The following is a 13448-nucleotide window of genomic DNA, read 5'->3' as shown; positions in this document are numbered from 1 at the left end:
TTTTCATCCTGTACCTTTGTTACATGAAGACTCTTTACCTGTTTTATATACATGTGGAATTTTTTTTATCCTCCACCTCTGTCGCATTTATGTGGGAACTTTTCATTCAACACTTCTGTTACATGTCGACTTTTCATCTTTTATCTCTGTTAGAGCAAAGGAGTCTAATATCGACCCTCTTCTATTATCGACCCCCCCACCCTTAATTGATACTTAATCACATTTATTACTAGAAATCATGTGATCATGTCATTCACTGTCATTTTTACGTCACAAATTTTCTTCATGCGCCATTTTGAATGTTTACATACAGTGTGACTGCATGAGATAAATTTCAGTGCCAACCACTACATCGTCCGTTAAGGTAGGTATCTTTCTGTTAAATCAAATTTACCGTTTTTATGGATCGAATCAGTTTAATTTTGTATTTAATCCTACTATACACATATAGAACTCATTTCTATCAGCCATTTTTGTAGTCTCTTGCAACTTCTGGAAAGATTATGTGGGGGTCGATAATAGCAGATTGAAAATATGACCTTCTGCTATTATCGACCCCCAATTAATTAAATTTATATAATTTCTTGTTGCTTTGAGAAAAGCACTTAATTCATAACTTTAACATGTCCAAAACATTGTGGAATGATACTTATTTCACTTGGGTATTGATTAAATTTTACTCGGACTTTATCATAGACTCTCAGTGTAAAATCTCAAACTTTTAACTAAAATAAAGGTATTAAATCAATATAACATTTCAATGAAACTTCAAAGTTTTGTTGTTTGTAGCATCATCTGAAGCATGTGCAGTGAAAAATCTTGATTTTATTTTTAAAATAGTGTGATATTTATTTCTAAAGTCACTATTATGTTCATTGTAAATATACTTTGTTATACCAAAGTGGAAACTGGCAGGTACTCTAAACTGCAGCTCTCTGATTGGTCAGTTAGAAACCCTAATGTTCTGTGATGACTCATGATAAAGTTATGAATGCACATTTTAGTTGATCACAAGGATTAAAAATCTCCTAAAATAAAAAGAAAAACAGCGCAGAGTCTCTGAAAGTTCGTCATAGTCTGATGTTTCTATCATTTATGATGATAGTGACAGTTATGACGATTTTGACGATTCCTCTGATGGACAAAATGATGATGGACAGTGCAGACAGCTTAGACCAATGTCAGGGGTGTGGTCAGTCTAATGGGAAGCCAAATGAGTGAAAAGGCTGTGATGAATGCCCAGGAAGGTGGCACATTAAATGTACTAAGCAACCAGAACTTCACTTGTTGACTCCAGAGGACTTAAAAAAAGTTAATTTTAAATGTATAAAAATTGAGTGCTAAAATATGTTGTTAAGGCTGTAGATAATAATGGATAATCAACTTTGTTTGAATGTTTGAATTATTTATCTCTTGTGTGTGGCTAATGTTATATTACAAATAACTATTATCTTACATTTACAATTTGTCAGTCAAAAGACCAAATATGAAACTGTGATAGTATGAAAGACCAAATTTATAAATAAAAAAAAAACACACATGAAATAATATTTTCCATGAAATCTAGGGCTGTCATTGATTGGGTCTTAGGCATATCGACGATACCGATATATCAGAAGACAAATATCGACGATACATCGATATATTGATTATTAAGTTAGATTAACGACCTATTTGTTCATATAATACTATATACCTTCCTGTAAATGCTATTTTAAGTTTTATTGCCTACTTTCCATATTTCTGTTTGATTGTGTTGTATTTGTATTTATGAAATAAAAGAAATACATGAAAATTAATAACATCTTTCATTTTTATTTTGCCTTCACTCCTTTTTAGCATTCATCCAAATTTACAACTTTGTGAATTTCAGTTGTTTTTTAGGGTCTGAGTGTTTATTTGGGTAGTTTTTTCTCCCTGTAAAATATCGATTTTTGAAAATGGGAATCGATAATCGATCGACAAAAAAAAATCGTTGATACATCGATATCGTTTCTATCGATGACAGCCCTAATGAAATCGTAGTAAAGTTATGCTTTGTTTATATGCTCAGTTGCGTAATTTCAAATTGCAATTATGACAATAAAGGACAAATAAAAATTAACTTAATATTAAGTTAATAATAATATTATGCTTGATTTTCAGTTTTTTAAAATTTAAAAAAAAAAACAATAGGGGGTCGATAATAGCAGAAGTGGGTGAAAATGGCAGAAAACATGCCGAAAAAGAATATTAGCCCATACCGTATTTCTGAAATGTAAAAGTTTTTTTTTGGTTTGAAATCGCCCCAATGATGTTGTCTCAAATAATGTGTCATTTGTCTCCGAAAGTGAAAAGTAAGAATATGTACGATGGGGAAATGGTTTTTAAGGGGTGAAAATTCCCCTCCTTGTCTACATGTTGGAATTTTTCCTAAAATTTCTGTCACAGTAAGAATTTTCCATTAGTCACCCGGTTACTTGGGGGAATTTCATCTTCCCCTTTGTTAAATATGGCCCTTTTTTTTCACCCATCTCTTTACTTTTGGGAAAACATTTATCTCCACCTTTGAAATGGGGGAAATATACCCTCCATTTGTTACAGTTGGTTTTTTCGCCTCCACCGGTTACATTAAAAATTTTATTCTCTACCTTTTTATTTGAGATTTCCTTCCCACTTGTTAATGTGGGAAATTTTTCATTACCATTCTGTTTACATGTGGGGAATTTATCTTTTGCCAGCCCGCTTTTGGGGAATTTTTCCCCTCCAGTTTGTAGACTTTCCCCCTCCCCTGTTTACGTTAAAACTTTTAATTTCCGCTTCTGTTGCAGTAGGATTTTTCTTTCCCAACCATTTTACATTTTGAAACTTTTCAGTAATTTGTACAAATTGTTTTTGTTAGAATTGGAAACCAGGAAAAGATAAACAGATCCCCATTTTTACAAAGAAGTGTTAAAAAGGGAAAAAAACCAAAAACAAACCAGAAAATTTTAGTACTTTGTTTGTTTTTTGCAGGGGAAAAAAAAGGGTTTTAAACCCTGGACATTACAAGTCTTTTACATTTTGGAGATTGAATTTGAAATTTTGTCGGCTAAAAAAAAAAAACTAATTAAATCAAAATGAAGTCAGGGAAAGTTTTTTTTATGGTGTGCCGCCCCCTTAACGAATTAAATCAATTTTTTCTTCCTGCTTAAATAATAGCAAGTTTAGGATTTTCGGTTTTGTGTACTGTTTTTTTTCGGGCTTTTATAAAGTTTGGTTTTTTGGAGTTTTTTTTGATTTCAGATGGGAAAAAACTTCGGAAGAAAGCATGAACATACGTTCCCGTGCAGAGAGTGAAGAAATTTCACGAATAAAACCAGATTTGGGCGAGGGTCTTCATTAGGTAAGACAGAAAAAAGTTTTTTACATCTTTTGACAAGCTGGTCTTGTTTAGACATTCTAAATTTTTTTAGGGGTTTAGATTTTTGTCAGAGCCATTTAAGCATACAAACCACAAATACTTTGAAAAGTGAAAAAAGAATTACGTATAAAGTTTAAAAATTTTGTGGACAGGGTTCAAGAAGTGTTTTCAAGGAAACTTAGGTCCTTTCACAAAACTTGAGTTTGGTTGGGTTTTATAACTTTGAGTAGTCTTTTTCCCTAATGTTGGTCTTTTGAAAATGTGAAATTTAGTCAGCTATAAGAGGATTATGCCTTTTTTCTTAGCTCACCTTCAAAAGTGAAAGGTGAGTTTTGTGTCGCGCGGTGCCCGTCGTCCGTCCGTGGGCGGGCGCCAAAAATTTTTGCTCGTACCCTCTAGAGGTCCATTTTTTCATGGGATCTTTATGAAAATTTGGGGTCGTGTTCACCTTATGATTCTGGGTCAAGTTCGAAAACGGGTCCGTGCCTTCAAAAACTAGGTCAGTAGGTCTAAAAATAAGAAACCTTGTGACCCTTAGAGGCAAATTTCATGGTCTTTGAATATTGGTCAAATGTTCATTTGATAAATTCTAGGTAAGTTGAACGGGTACTGCCTTCAAAAAAAAGGTCAGTGGTTAAAAATAGAAAAATTTTGGGGGCCCTTCTAGAGGCCATATTTTCACAAGATTTTTCATGAAAATTGGTCGAACTTTCACGGATAAATTCTAGGTAGGTTCAAAAAATGGGTCACGTGCCTTTAAAAACAGGTCGTAGGTAAAATAATAAAAAAAACCCGGGACCTTCTAAAGGCCATTTTTTTCAGGGGTCTGTATAAAAATTTGGTTTAAAGGTTCATCTTGAGTATCTAGGTCAATTTTTAAACTGGGCAATGCGGTAAAAAAAATAGGTCAGAGGTCTAAAATTAAAAAAAAATCTTTTGACCTCTCTAGGGGCCCATTTTTCAATGGATCTTCATGAAATTGATCTAAAGTTCCCCTTGATGTACTAGGTCGTTTTGAAATGGGTTTTGTGCGGCAAAAACTAGGCCAGTAGGTTTTTAAAAAAATAAAAAAAACCTTATAACCCTTCTAGAGGCCATTTTTTTCATGAGTTTTCATGAAAATTAGTGAGAATGTTCACCTGATGAATCTAGATAAATTAAAAAAGGGGTTAGCCCTTCGAAAAATAGGCAATAGGCCCAAATAATAGAAAAACCTTGGACTCTCTAGAGACCATTTTTTTCAAGGATTTCATAAAAAATGGTAAAATTTTTTATCTTTGTAATTTAGGTCAAGTTCAAAAAAGGGTCACTGGTCGAAATGGTCATTAGGTCAAATAATAAAAAAAACCTTGTGACCGTTAGAGGCCATATTTTTCAGGGGGATCTGTATGAAAGTTGGTCAAATGTTCATCTTGTGAAATCTAGGTAAATTTTGAAAGTGGGTCACGGCATCAAAAACTAGGTCAGAAGGTCAAATAATAAAAAAAAACCTTTGGCCCTCTCAAAAGCCATATTTTTAGGGGGCTGAATAAAAGGGTTTCTGAATGTTTTCTTGTGAATTGGGTCAAGTTCAAAAACTGGGTCACGTGCCTTCAAAAACTGGTCATTTTGGTCAAAAATAGAAAAACCTTTGTGGCCCCTTTTTTAGGGCCTTAATTTCATGAGATCTTCATGAAAAATTGGTCAGAACTTTCCCCTTGTGTTTTAGGTCAAGTTGAAACGGGTCAGTGCCTTCAAAAACTAGGTCAGTGGTATAAAAATAAAAAAAACCTTTGGACCTCTTAGAGGCATTTTTTTTTAAAAGATTTTTATGAAAATTGGTCAGAACGTTCCCTTGATGAATCGGGCCAATTCAAAAACTGGGTCCATCCCTTAAAAAATAGGTGTTGCAAAAAATAAAAAAACCCTTGTACCTCTCTAGGGCCAATTTTCGGGGATTGTATGAAAGTTGGGAATTTCATCTTGATGATACCTAGGTCAATTTTTAAAACTGGGTCAACTGCGGTCAAAAACAGGTCAGTAGGTCTAAAATTAGAAAAATCTTTTTAAACTCTCTAGGGGGCCTATTTTAATGGATTTTCATGAAAATGATCTGAATGTTCCCCTTTGATGAATCTAGGTCAGTTTTGAAAATGGGTCTGTGCGGTCAAAAAAGCCAGAGGTATAAAAATAGAAAACTTTGACCTTTAGAGGCCAATTTTTAGAGATTTCATGAAATTAGTGAGAAGTTCACCTTGATGGATTAGATAAAAGTTCAAAACAGGGTCACGTCCTTTCGAAACTAGGTAAATAGGTCAAAATAAAAAACCCTTGTCCCCTCTTACAGACCATATTTTTCAAGGGTCTTCATAAAAATGGTCAAAATTTTTATCGGAATATCTAGGTAAAGTTCAAAAGGGTCAATGAGCTCAGAAACTGGGGCCCACTATGTCAAAAATAAAAAAAAATGAGTCTATCAAAACTGGGTCATGGGGGAAAGGGGGGTGACGATTAGGCCATCATGGTCTCTGTTGCAAAAAATTTTAAAATTCTTATTTTCAAAGGGTTTGTCGTGCCTTAGAAAATTTTGACAATATTTCTTTATTTTTTGACTTTTTTTAACTGATTTAGATGTCTTAGAATTTAAAACACTTTTGTATTGTGTAAATTTTATTTCAATAAAATTTTTTTTGTAAATAGTTTTGCAAATTTTTCATTTGTATTTTACTTTAAACTTGTTTTACCTAAGGTATAGTGGTAGAACCAGAAAAAAATCCGGGAAAAATCAGGGAAAATTTTAATGGGAAAAGTCCAAAATTTGGAGGTAAGCATCAAAAGTTTGTTGTTCTTTTACAGATCGAAAACGTACCCCAACCAAGAGCCCCATAAGCCCCCCTTTTTTCCTGTGTAATTTCTCAGTTTTAAAATCTTTTTTTTCTAGTACATCTTTTTTGAAAGGATTGAAAATTTACCCAAATTTTTCACTAAGAAAATCTGAATGATTGTAAAAGGGTTCCCTAACTCTGCTTTTTAGCCCACCTCTAATGGGGGCATTAAAAACATCTGCGTCCCTGGTCCGGCCTCCGTCATTTCCCTCCGTCCCTCGTCCGTTAACAATTTTCGTTATGCATTCCTCAAATATGGGGGGGGTTTTTACCAAAAATTGTCAGAATGATGTATGGTACCCCCGTTGGTCCCCTGAAAAACAGACTGGGTTTAACAATTTTTGAGGAGTTTTGGCCCTTTTTTTTTCTATAAATTTAAATGATTTATTAGGGGAAAAACTTTGAAAACTTTTTGTCCAAAACCAAAAGAGCCCAGGGGTTGGGTATTTGGTAGAAGCATTATTATGGGGCCCCCCCACAAAGTGATTTATATTATTTTTCTGGGGTCAAAATGGGCCCCCCCCCAGGGGTCACATGGGTTTTTTTTAACTTTTATGGGAAAAATTTGAAAAACCCCTTTTTCCAAAACCAGGGGGTAGGGCTTTGATATTTTTTAGTGAAATTTATTATGGTCTTCAATAAGATCGTTCAAAATTTTTCCCCCGGGTCAAAAATGGCCCAACCTGGGGGTATATGGTTTCATAGACTTATTAGGGAAAAAAACTTTGAAAAACTTCTTGTCCAAACCACAAAGCCTTGGGCTTTGAACTTTTTTGGAATGTACCCTATTTTTTTTTGTGGTTTTACAATTTTTTTTTTCCCAAATTTTTTCCCCCTGGGTAAATATGGCCCCGCCCCGGGGGGTTCACAGGTTTAAATAAACTTATATAGGGGGGAAAAGCTTTTAAAATTTTTCTTGTCATAATCAACATTCAAAATTTGGCCACATTTATTTTTTGAGTGGGAAGAGAACCGAAGAGTTTACTTTATTTTACCTAGTGACCTACTTTCAATTCGGCTCGCCTTCAATTTGGCCCCCAAAGCATAGTTTGTGCACTTTAAAAAAAATTTTACCTTTATTTTGACCCTAGTGACCTACTTTTCCTTTTTGAAGGTACAGGGATCAAATTTGGACCAAGAAGTTCTGTGTTTCAAAAGAAATTTGACATTTATTTGCCCCAGTGACCTACTTTTACATTTTTTAAGGCAGTCTTAAATTTGGACCACATGATGTTTTGTGTTCCGAAATTAAATTGGGCCTTGATTTGACCCAAAGACCTTTCTCATTTTCAAAATCAGCCTTCAAATTTGGACACTGCATGGTTTTTTGTACCGAAACAAATTGACCTTTACATTTATAGGACCCTACTTCCATTTTGAAGGGACAAGCTTCAAAATTTTGGACCCATGCATGTTCTTTTTTCTGAAATAAAACTTGACCCTTTATTTGACCTAGGACCTACTTTCCATTTTTAAGTACGCCTTTAAAATTTTGGGCCCCATGCATGTTTTGGTACCCAAAAAAACTTTGACCTTTTTGTTGACCTAGTGACCTCTTTACATTTGTAGCTACAGGCCCCAAATTTTGACCCTTGCTAGGATTGTGGACCGAAAAAACTTTGACCTTTAATTTACCCTGGACCTACTTTAAATTTTTTAAGGTACGGCTTTTAATTTTGGGCACATGCATAGATTTTTGTTCTGAAGTGAAATTTGACCCTTGATTTTGACTAGTTACCTACTTTCACATTTTCGCTAAACCTTTAAATTCGGACCCCTTGCAAGTTTTTTGACGAATTAAATTTTCCCTTAAAATTGATTAGGACCTATTTCACATTTCGAGCTAACTTTTGAATTTGGCCCAGCACGTTTGTGACGGAAATGAAATTGACCTTGAGAGTCGTAATCTTTAAAATTTTGGAAACTCAAAAATGGGCCTTTGGGGGGCGCCAAACACTCTGTGATTTTCTTGGGTTTTTTTTAGCTACCTGTCACAAAATGCAAGGTGAGCTTTTGTATGTGGGGCCCGTGTCCGCGCCCGTCCGGGTCTCCGTAAATTTTTGTTGTGCCCACTCTAGAGGTCACTTTTTTCATGGGATTTTATAAAATTTGGTCAGAATGTTCTTTGAGTTTTAGGTCAAGTTCGAAACGGGGTCAGTCCCATCAAAAATAGGCGTAGGTCAAAAAATAGAAAAACCCTTGTGACCTCTTTTTGAGGCCAAAATTTCACAAGATTTTCTGAAATTGGGTTTTCAGAATGTTTATTTGTGATATCTAGGTAATTTCAAAAAACTGGGTAAATTTTCCAAAAAAACTAGGTCAGTAGGTCTAAAAATGAAAAACCTTGTGACCCCCTTAGGGGCCCATATATTTCACAAGACTTCATAAAAATGGGTCAGAAGTTCCCCTTGATGATATCTGGGGTCAAGTTCAAAAAACGGGTTTCATGTGCCCAAAAACAGGTCAGTAGGTAAAATTTTAAAAAAAAACCTTGTGACCTCTCTAAAGGATATTTTTCATGGATTGTATGAATGGTTAAAATGTTCATCTTGATGTACTGGGAAAAGTTCAAAAAGGGGTCCCTGCGGTCAAAAACTAGGTCAGTAGGGCAAAAATAGAAAACCTTGGCCCTTTTCCCTAGAGGCCAATATTTCTGAGATTTCATGAAAATTGGTCAAAATGTCATCTTGATGATATCAAGGTCATTTGAAGGGGGGTCCTTTCCGTCAAAAACTAGGCAGTAGGTCAAATAATAGAAAACCTTGGCCCTCTAGGGGCCCATATATTTCAAAAGATCTTCATGAAAATTGGTCAGAAGTTCATTTGTGATATCTGGTCAAGTTCGAAACTGGGGTCACTTTCCTTAAAAAATAGGCAGTGGGTTTAAAAAAATAGAAAAAACCTTGGACTCTCTAGGGGCCCAAAATTTTTTCAAAAAATCTCATGAAAATTGTCAAATGTTCTCTTGATGATATCTAGGTCCAAGAACAAAAAGGGTCCCCTGCGGTCAAAAACAGGCCCGTGGGGAAAAAATAAAAAAAACCTTGGACCACTTAGAGGCCATATATTTTGAGTCTTCAAAAAAAATTTGGTCAGAATGTTCAGTTGATGAATCTAGGTCAAGTTCAAAACGGGTCACGGCCATCAAAAACTAGGCGTAGGAAAAATAATAAAAAAAACCTTTGTGCCCTTCTAGAGGCCAAATTTTTTTCATGGGATCTGTTGAAAGTTGGTCAGAATGTTCCCCTTTGGATACTAGGAAAGTTCAAAACTGGGCCCGGCCATAAAAAAACTAGGTCAGTAGGCAATAATAAAAAAAACCTTGTGACCTCCTAGGGGCATATTTTCAGGGATCTGTATAAAATTTGGTCGAAGTTCCCCCTTGAGATATCTGGGCAAGTTCAAAGTGGGTCACTTTGCCTTCAAAAAAGGTCGAGGTCAAATAATGAAAAATTTTTACCTCCTAAAGGCCTTTTTTTCAGGGGGACTATATAAAAAATGGTTGAGTTTCTTGATGAATCTAGGCAATTTGGGAAAACGGGGTCATGTGCGGTAAAAAAACTGGTAGTAGGTCTAAAAATAGAAAAACCTTGTGCCCTTCTAGAGGCCATACTGTGAATGGATCTCCCAAAAAATTGGTCAGAATGTTCATTTGATGATATCTAGGTCAAGTTTGAAACGGGGGTTTTGTCCCTTAAAAAAAAACTAGGTCAGTAGGTCAAATAAAAAGAAAAACCTTGTGACCTTCTAGGGGCCATTTTTTCATGGGATCTGTAAAAAAGTTGGTTTGAATTTTATCTTTAGAAAATGTAGGTCAAATTTGAAACGGGGTTAAAAATGTATCAAAAACTGGGTTCAGTAGGTCTAAAAATTAAAATTTTTTAAACCTCTCTAGAGGCCATTTTTTTCAATGGATCTTAGGGAAAATTGATTGAAGTTCACCTTGATGAAAATTGGGGCATTTTAAAAAACGGGGTCACGGGGGCCGGTAAAAAAATGGCCCAGTAGGTTAAAAAATAAAAAAACCTTGTGACCTCTTGGGAGCCCCTTTATTTCATGAGATCTTCATGAAAATTAGTGAAAATGTTCACCTTGAGAATCTATAAAAATTTTAAAAACGGGGGCAGTCCCTTAAAAAAACAGGTCAATGGGGCAAATAATGGAAAAACCTGGGGACCTTTAGAGGACCATTTTTTAAAGGATTTCATAAAAAATTGGTCAGAATTTTTATTTTGTAAATCTGGGGCAAGTAAAAACTGGGTCACATGACCCAAAAAACGGGTTTCACTATGTCAAAAATAAAAAAAAATAAATTTCATATAAAAACTTGGTAGGGGGAAGAGGTGGCGATTCAGGACCATCTTTGGCCCTTTGTTTTACAAAGTTTTTTCCCTTTTTTTGGGACTTCCCCCCTTTTTGTAGTTTCAGATGCACTTTTGAAAAAAAAAAAAAAAAAAAAAAATTTTAGGGAAATGGTGAAGCAGATATTTTTTTTAAAGTAAAAAAGAAAAGTAATTTAATATTTTTTTTTTAAATTTTTAAACAAGATTTACCTTTTTTAAATTTACTTAACATTACATTTTTCTTTCCAAAATTTTGGGGAAAAAAATTGGGATTTAACTTTAAAAAGAATTTAATTAAAAATGGGGCAAGAAAAAGTCAAATTTAGTAAGTTTGATGGGTTATGAAATTTTTCCCCATTCACCTCATACGGAATTTGGTCTTAGACTTCTTGGTTAGATCTTTATAAATGAGCCGTGCCATGAGAAAATCAACTGGGGGGTTGGGAAAAACAGGGGGGAAATCCGGGGACCAGGCAGGGCAAAGCCCCCAGTCGGGTTTTGGAAATCTTTTGCGTTCGTTTTTAAAGCCTACTGAAATTAGAGAAACTGTTAGCGAAAGCATGAACCGGACTAATGGGGGAAAGGGCAAAGGTGGTTGGATCCGCTGGTCGAAAACCCAAATATTTTGGTTTTCCCCAAGGGAAAGGTTTCCAAATTTAGTTCTGTATTTCTTCCCAAAAATTTTTTTACTAAAATTTATTATGTGTAAGGGAATGTTTTTTGACCTTTGAAAGATTTGTGTTTAGGGTTGTCCTTTTTTCTTTTTGCATTTAAGGGGGAAATTCAGAAAGTAAATTTTTAACACATTTTGTTTTGTTGCATTTTTGTAAGGGTATGCATGCGTTATTGTTTGGTTTTTTTTTTTTTTTTTGGACGGCCACAAAAGGTTCTTTTTTAGCTCACCGGGACCCAAAGGGCTCATGGTGAGTTTTTGTGACACCGGACCCGTGGGTCAGTGGGTCCGTCCGTAAAACATTTTCAAAAAAAAATCTTTTTCTCTAAAACCACTGGGAAAAGGAATTACCCCAAAACCCTTCCGGGGAAGGACCCTTTGGGGTGGCCCCCTTTTCAAATTGTTCAAAGAATTAAATTCCAGCAGAATTTGGGTTTTGCCATGGCAACTAAAAGGGAAAAACCCTTTTTAAAAAAACCTTTTTGGTCAAAAAACCGCAAGGCATAGGGCCTTGATAGGGGGCATGTGACATCAGCTTATGGTCTTCATCAAGATTTTTTAAAAATTGTGCCCCGGGGGTGAAAGAGGCCCCGCCCCGGGGGTCCAATTTTTACATAAAACAAAAAGTAAAAAACTTTAAAAATTTTTTTGTCAAAAACCTTTTGACCGGGGGTTTGGGAATTTGTTTGTAGCATTCCCTTGGTGGTCCTCAAACCAAAAATTTTTTAAAATTATGCCCCGGGGTTTGGGGGGAAAAGGGGGGCCCCTGCAGGGGGGGGGTTCTTTTTTTTAATAGACTTATATGGGAAAAAAAAATTTTTTAAAAATTTTCTTGCCTAAAACCTGCAAGGCCAGGCATTTGATTTAAGTTTTTTTTCCTTTTCCTAGTTTTTTCTTCCCAAAAAAATTTTTTTAAAAATTATGAACTAGGGTGAAAAAAGGAACCCCCAACCCCTGGGGTAGGGAAACCAATTTTAACAAAGACTTTTTAAAAGGGAAAAAAAATTTAAAGATTTTTCCAAATTGAAATTTAAAAGGGGCTAGGCATTTGATTTTTGGGTTTGGAAACCCTTCCCGGGTTTGGGGATTCTTAACAGTTTTTTCCCAAATTATGCCCCAGGGTTAAAAAGGGGCCCCCCGCCTGAGGGTCACTTGTTTTTTAGGATTGGGAAAAAAGACTTAAAAAAAATTATCGGGGTCATATTCCTAAAATGTTAATTATAATTCCCTGTTTCCCCAAGTGTTGAGGGATCACTTTACTGGCCCTAAACCTAACTTTCTTTGTTTTTTCAAAAAAAGCCTTGAAATTTGGATGGATGTAAGTTTTCCCACCCCAAATTTAAAAACGTCTTTCAGTGGACCATGAATGTGACTAAAAACCACTTTAAAAATTTTTTAAGGTGGGTTTGCCATTTAAAAACCCCCATTTTGGCTTTTAACCCCGGTGAGCAATTCAGGGTCATCAGCCCCTTTAGGTTTACTTAAAATCTTTGATTCAAGGGTTTAATTTTTCTAGGATTTTGTGGTTGCTTAGTCCACGAAATAAAAATCTCATGGAACAGTCATTAACCTTTCTGTACCCACTTGTTTTAAATTTTAATGGGAAAAAAAGGGGTTTAAAAAATGACAACTTAGTTTCCCCCAAAGATAAAAACAAAAAAAAGTGATTGGAGTTTAAAGGAAAAACCCCTGTGAAATTGTTAATATTTTATAGGGGTTTCTAATTTTTATGGATTTTGTGGTTGATAAATCCAAATGAAAGAAGGAAAAAAAATTCCCATTAATTTTTTAAAAACAAAAATGGGAAAAACAACAAATTTTTTGCCTAACAAAAAAGGGAAATTTTTTGGGAAAAAACCACCCAAATTCTATTTCCCCCCAAAATAAATTGATTGCACCAAAAACCAAGAGTTTAACCGGGGCTCTTGCAGGAAAAATTATTTACAGTATTTAATTTCGTGTTTACAGGGGACACCAGCATAACGTTTTTTTAAAAAGGGTGGGCATGTTTTTTAAATTTGGGATTTTAATAAATTTTGGGGGAAAAATAAAATGAAGGTGTTAGGAGAAACACCAAAATTAAAGGAAAAAAAGAACAAATTTTCTTCCCCAAAAAAAATTTTTTGTGATAGGAATTTCAAAATTTTGAAAGGCCCCTTTTAAAACAAGCCCCGCAGCTATTTACA

At 34.9% G+C, this 13448-nt stretch overlaps 1 protein-coding gene across 1 annotated transcript in view; it reads left to right on the top strand.

Annotated features, from left to right (window-relative positions):
* The window catches only part of LOC123555947 (FERM, ARHGEF and pleckstrin domain-containing protein 1-like), a 137335-nt gene that overhangs the window by 64742 nt on the left and 59145 nt on the right, over positions 1–13448 (top strand). Inside the window, exon 9 of the mRNA XM_053547095.1 lies at positions 3688–3707. Coding sequence (XP_053403070.1) covers positions 3688–3707 — 20 coding nt within the window. The remainder of the gene's footprint in view (positions 1–3687; positions 3708–13448) is intronic.

Source organism: Mercenaria mercenaria, chromosome 7 (genome assembly GCF_021730395.1).
Source record: "Mercenaria mercenaria strain notata chromosome 7, MADL_Memer_1, whole genome shotgun sequence".
In the NCBI taxonomy this organism is placed as follows: domain Eukaryota; kingdom Metazoa; phylum Mollusca; class Bivalvia; order Venerida; family Veneridae; genus Mercenaria; species Mercenaria mercenaria.
The sequence above is the reverse complement of the archived record's forward strand: the minus strand, read 5'-3'. Positions and strand labels throughout refer to the sequence as shown.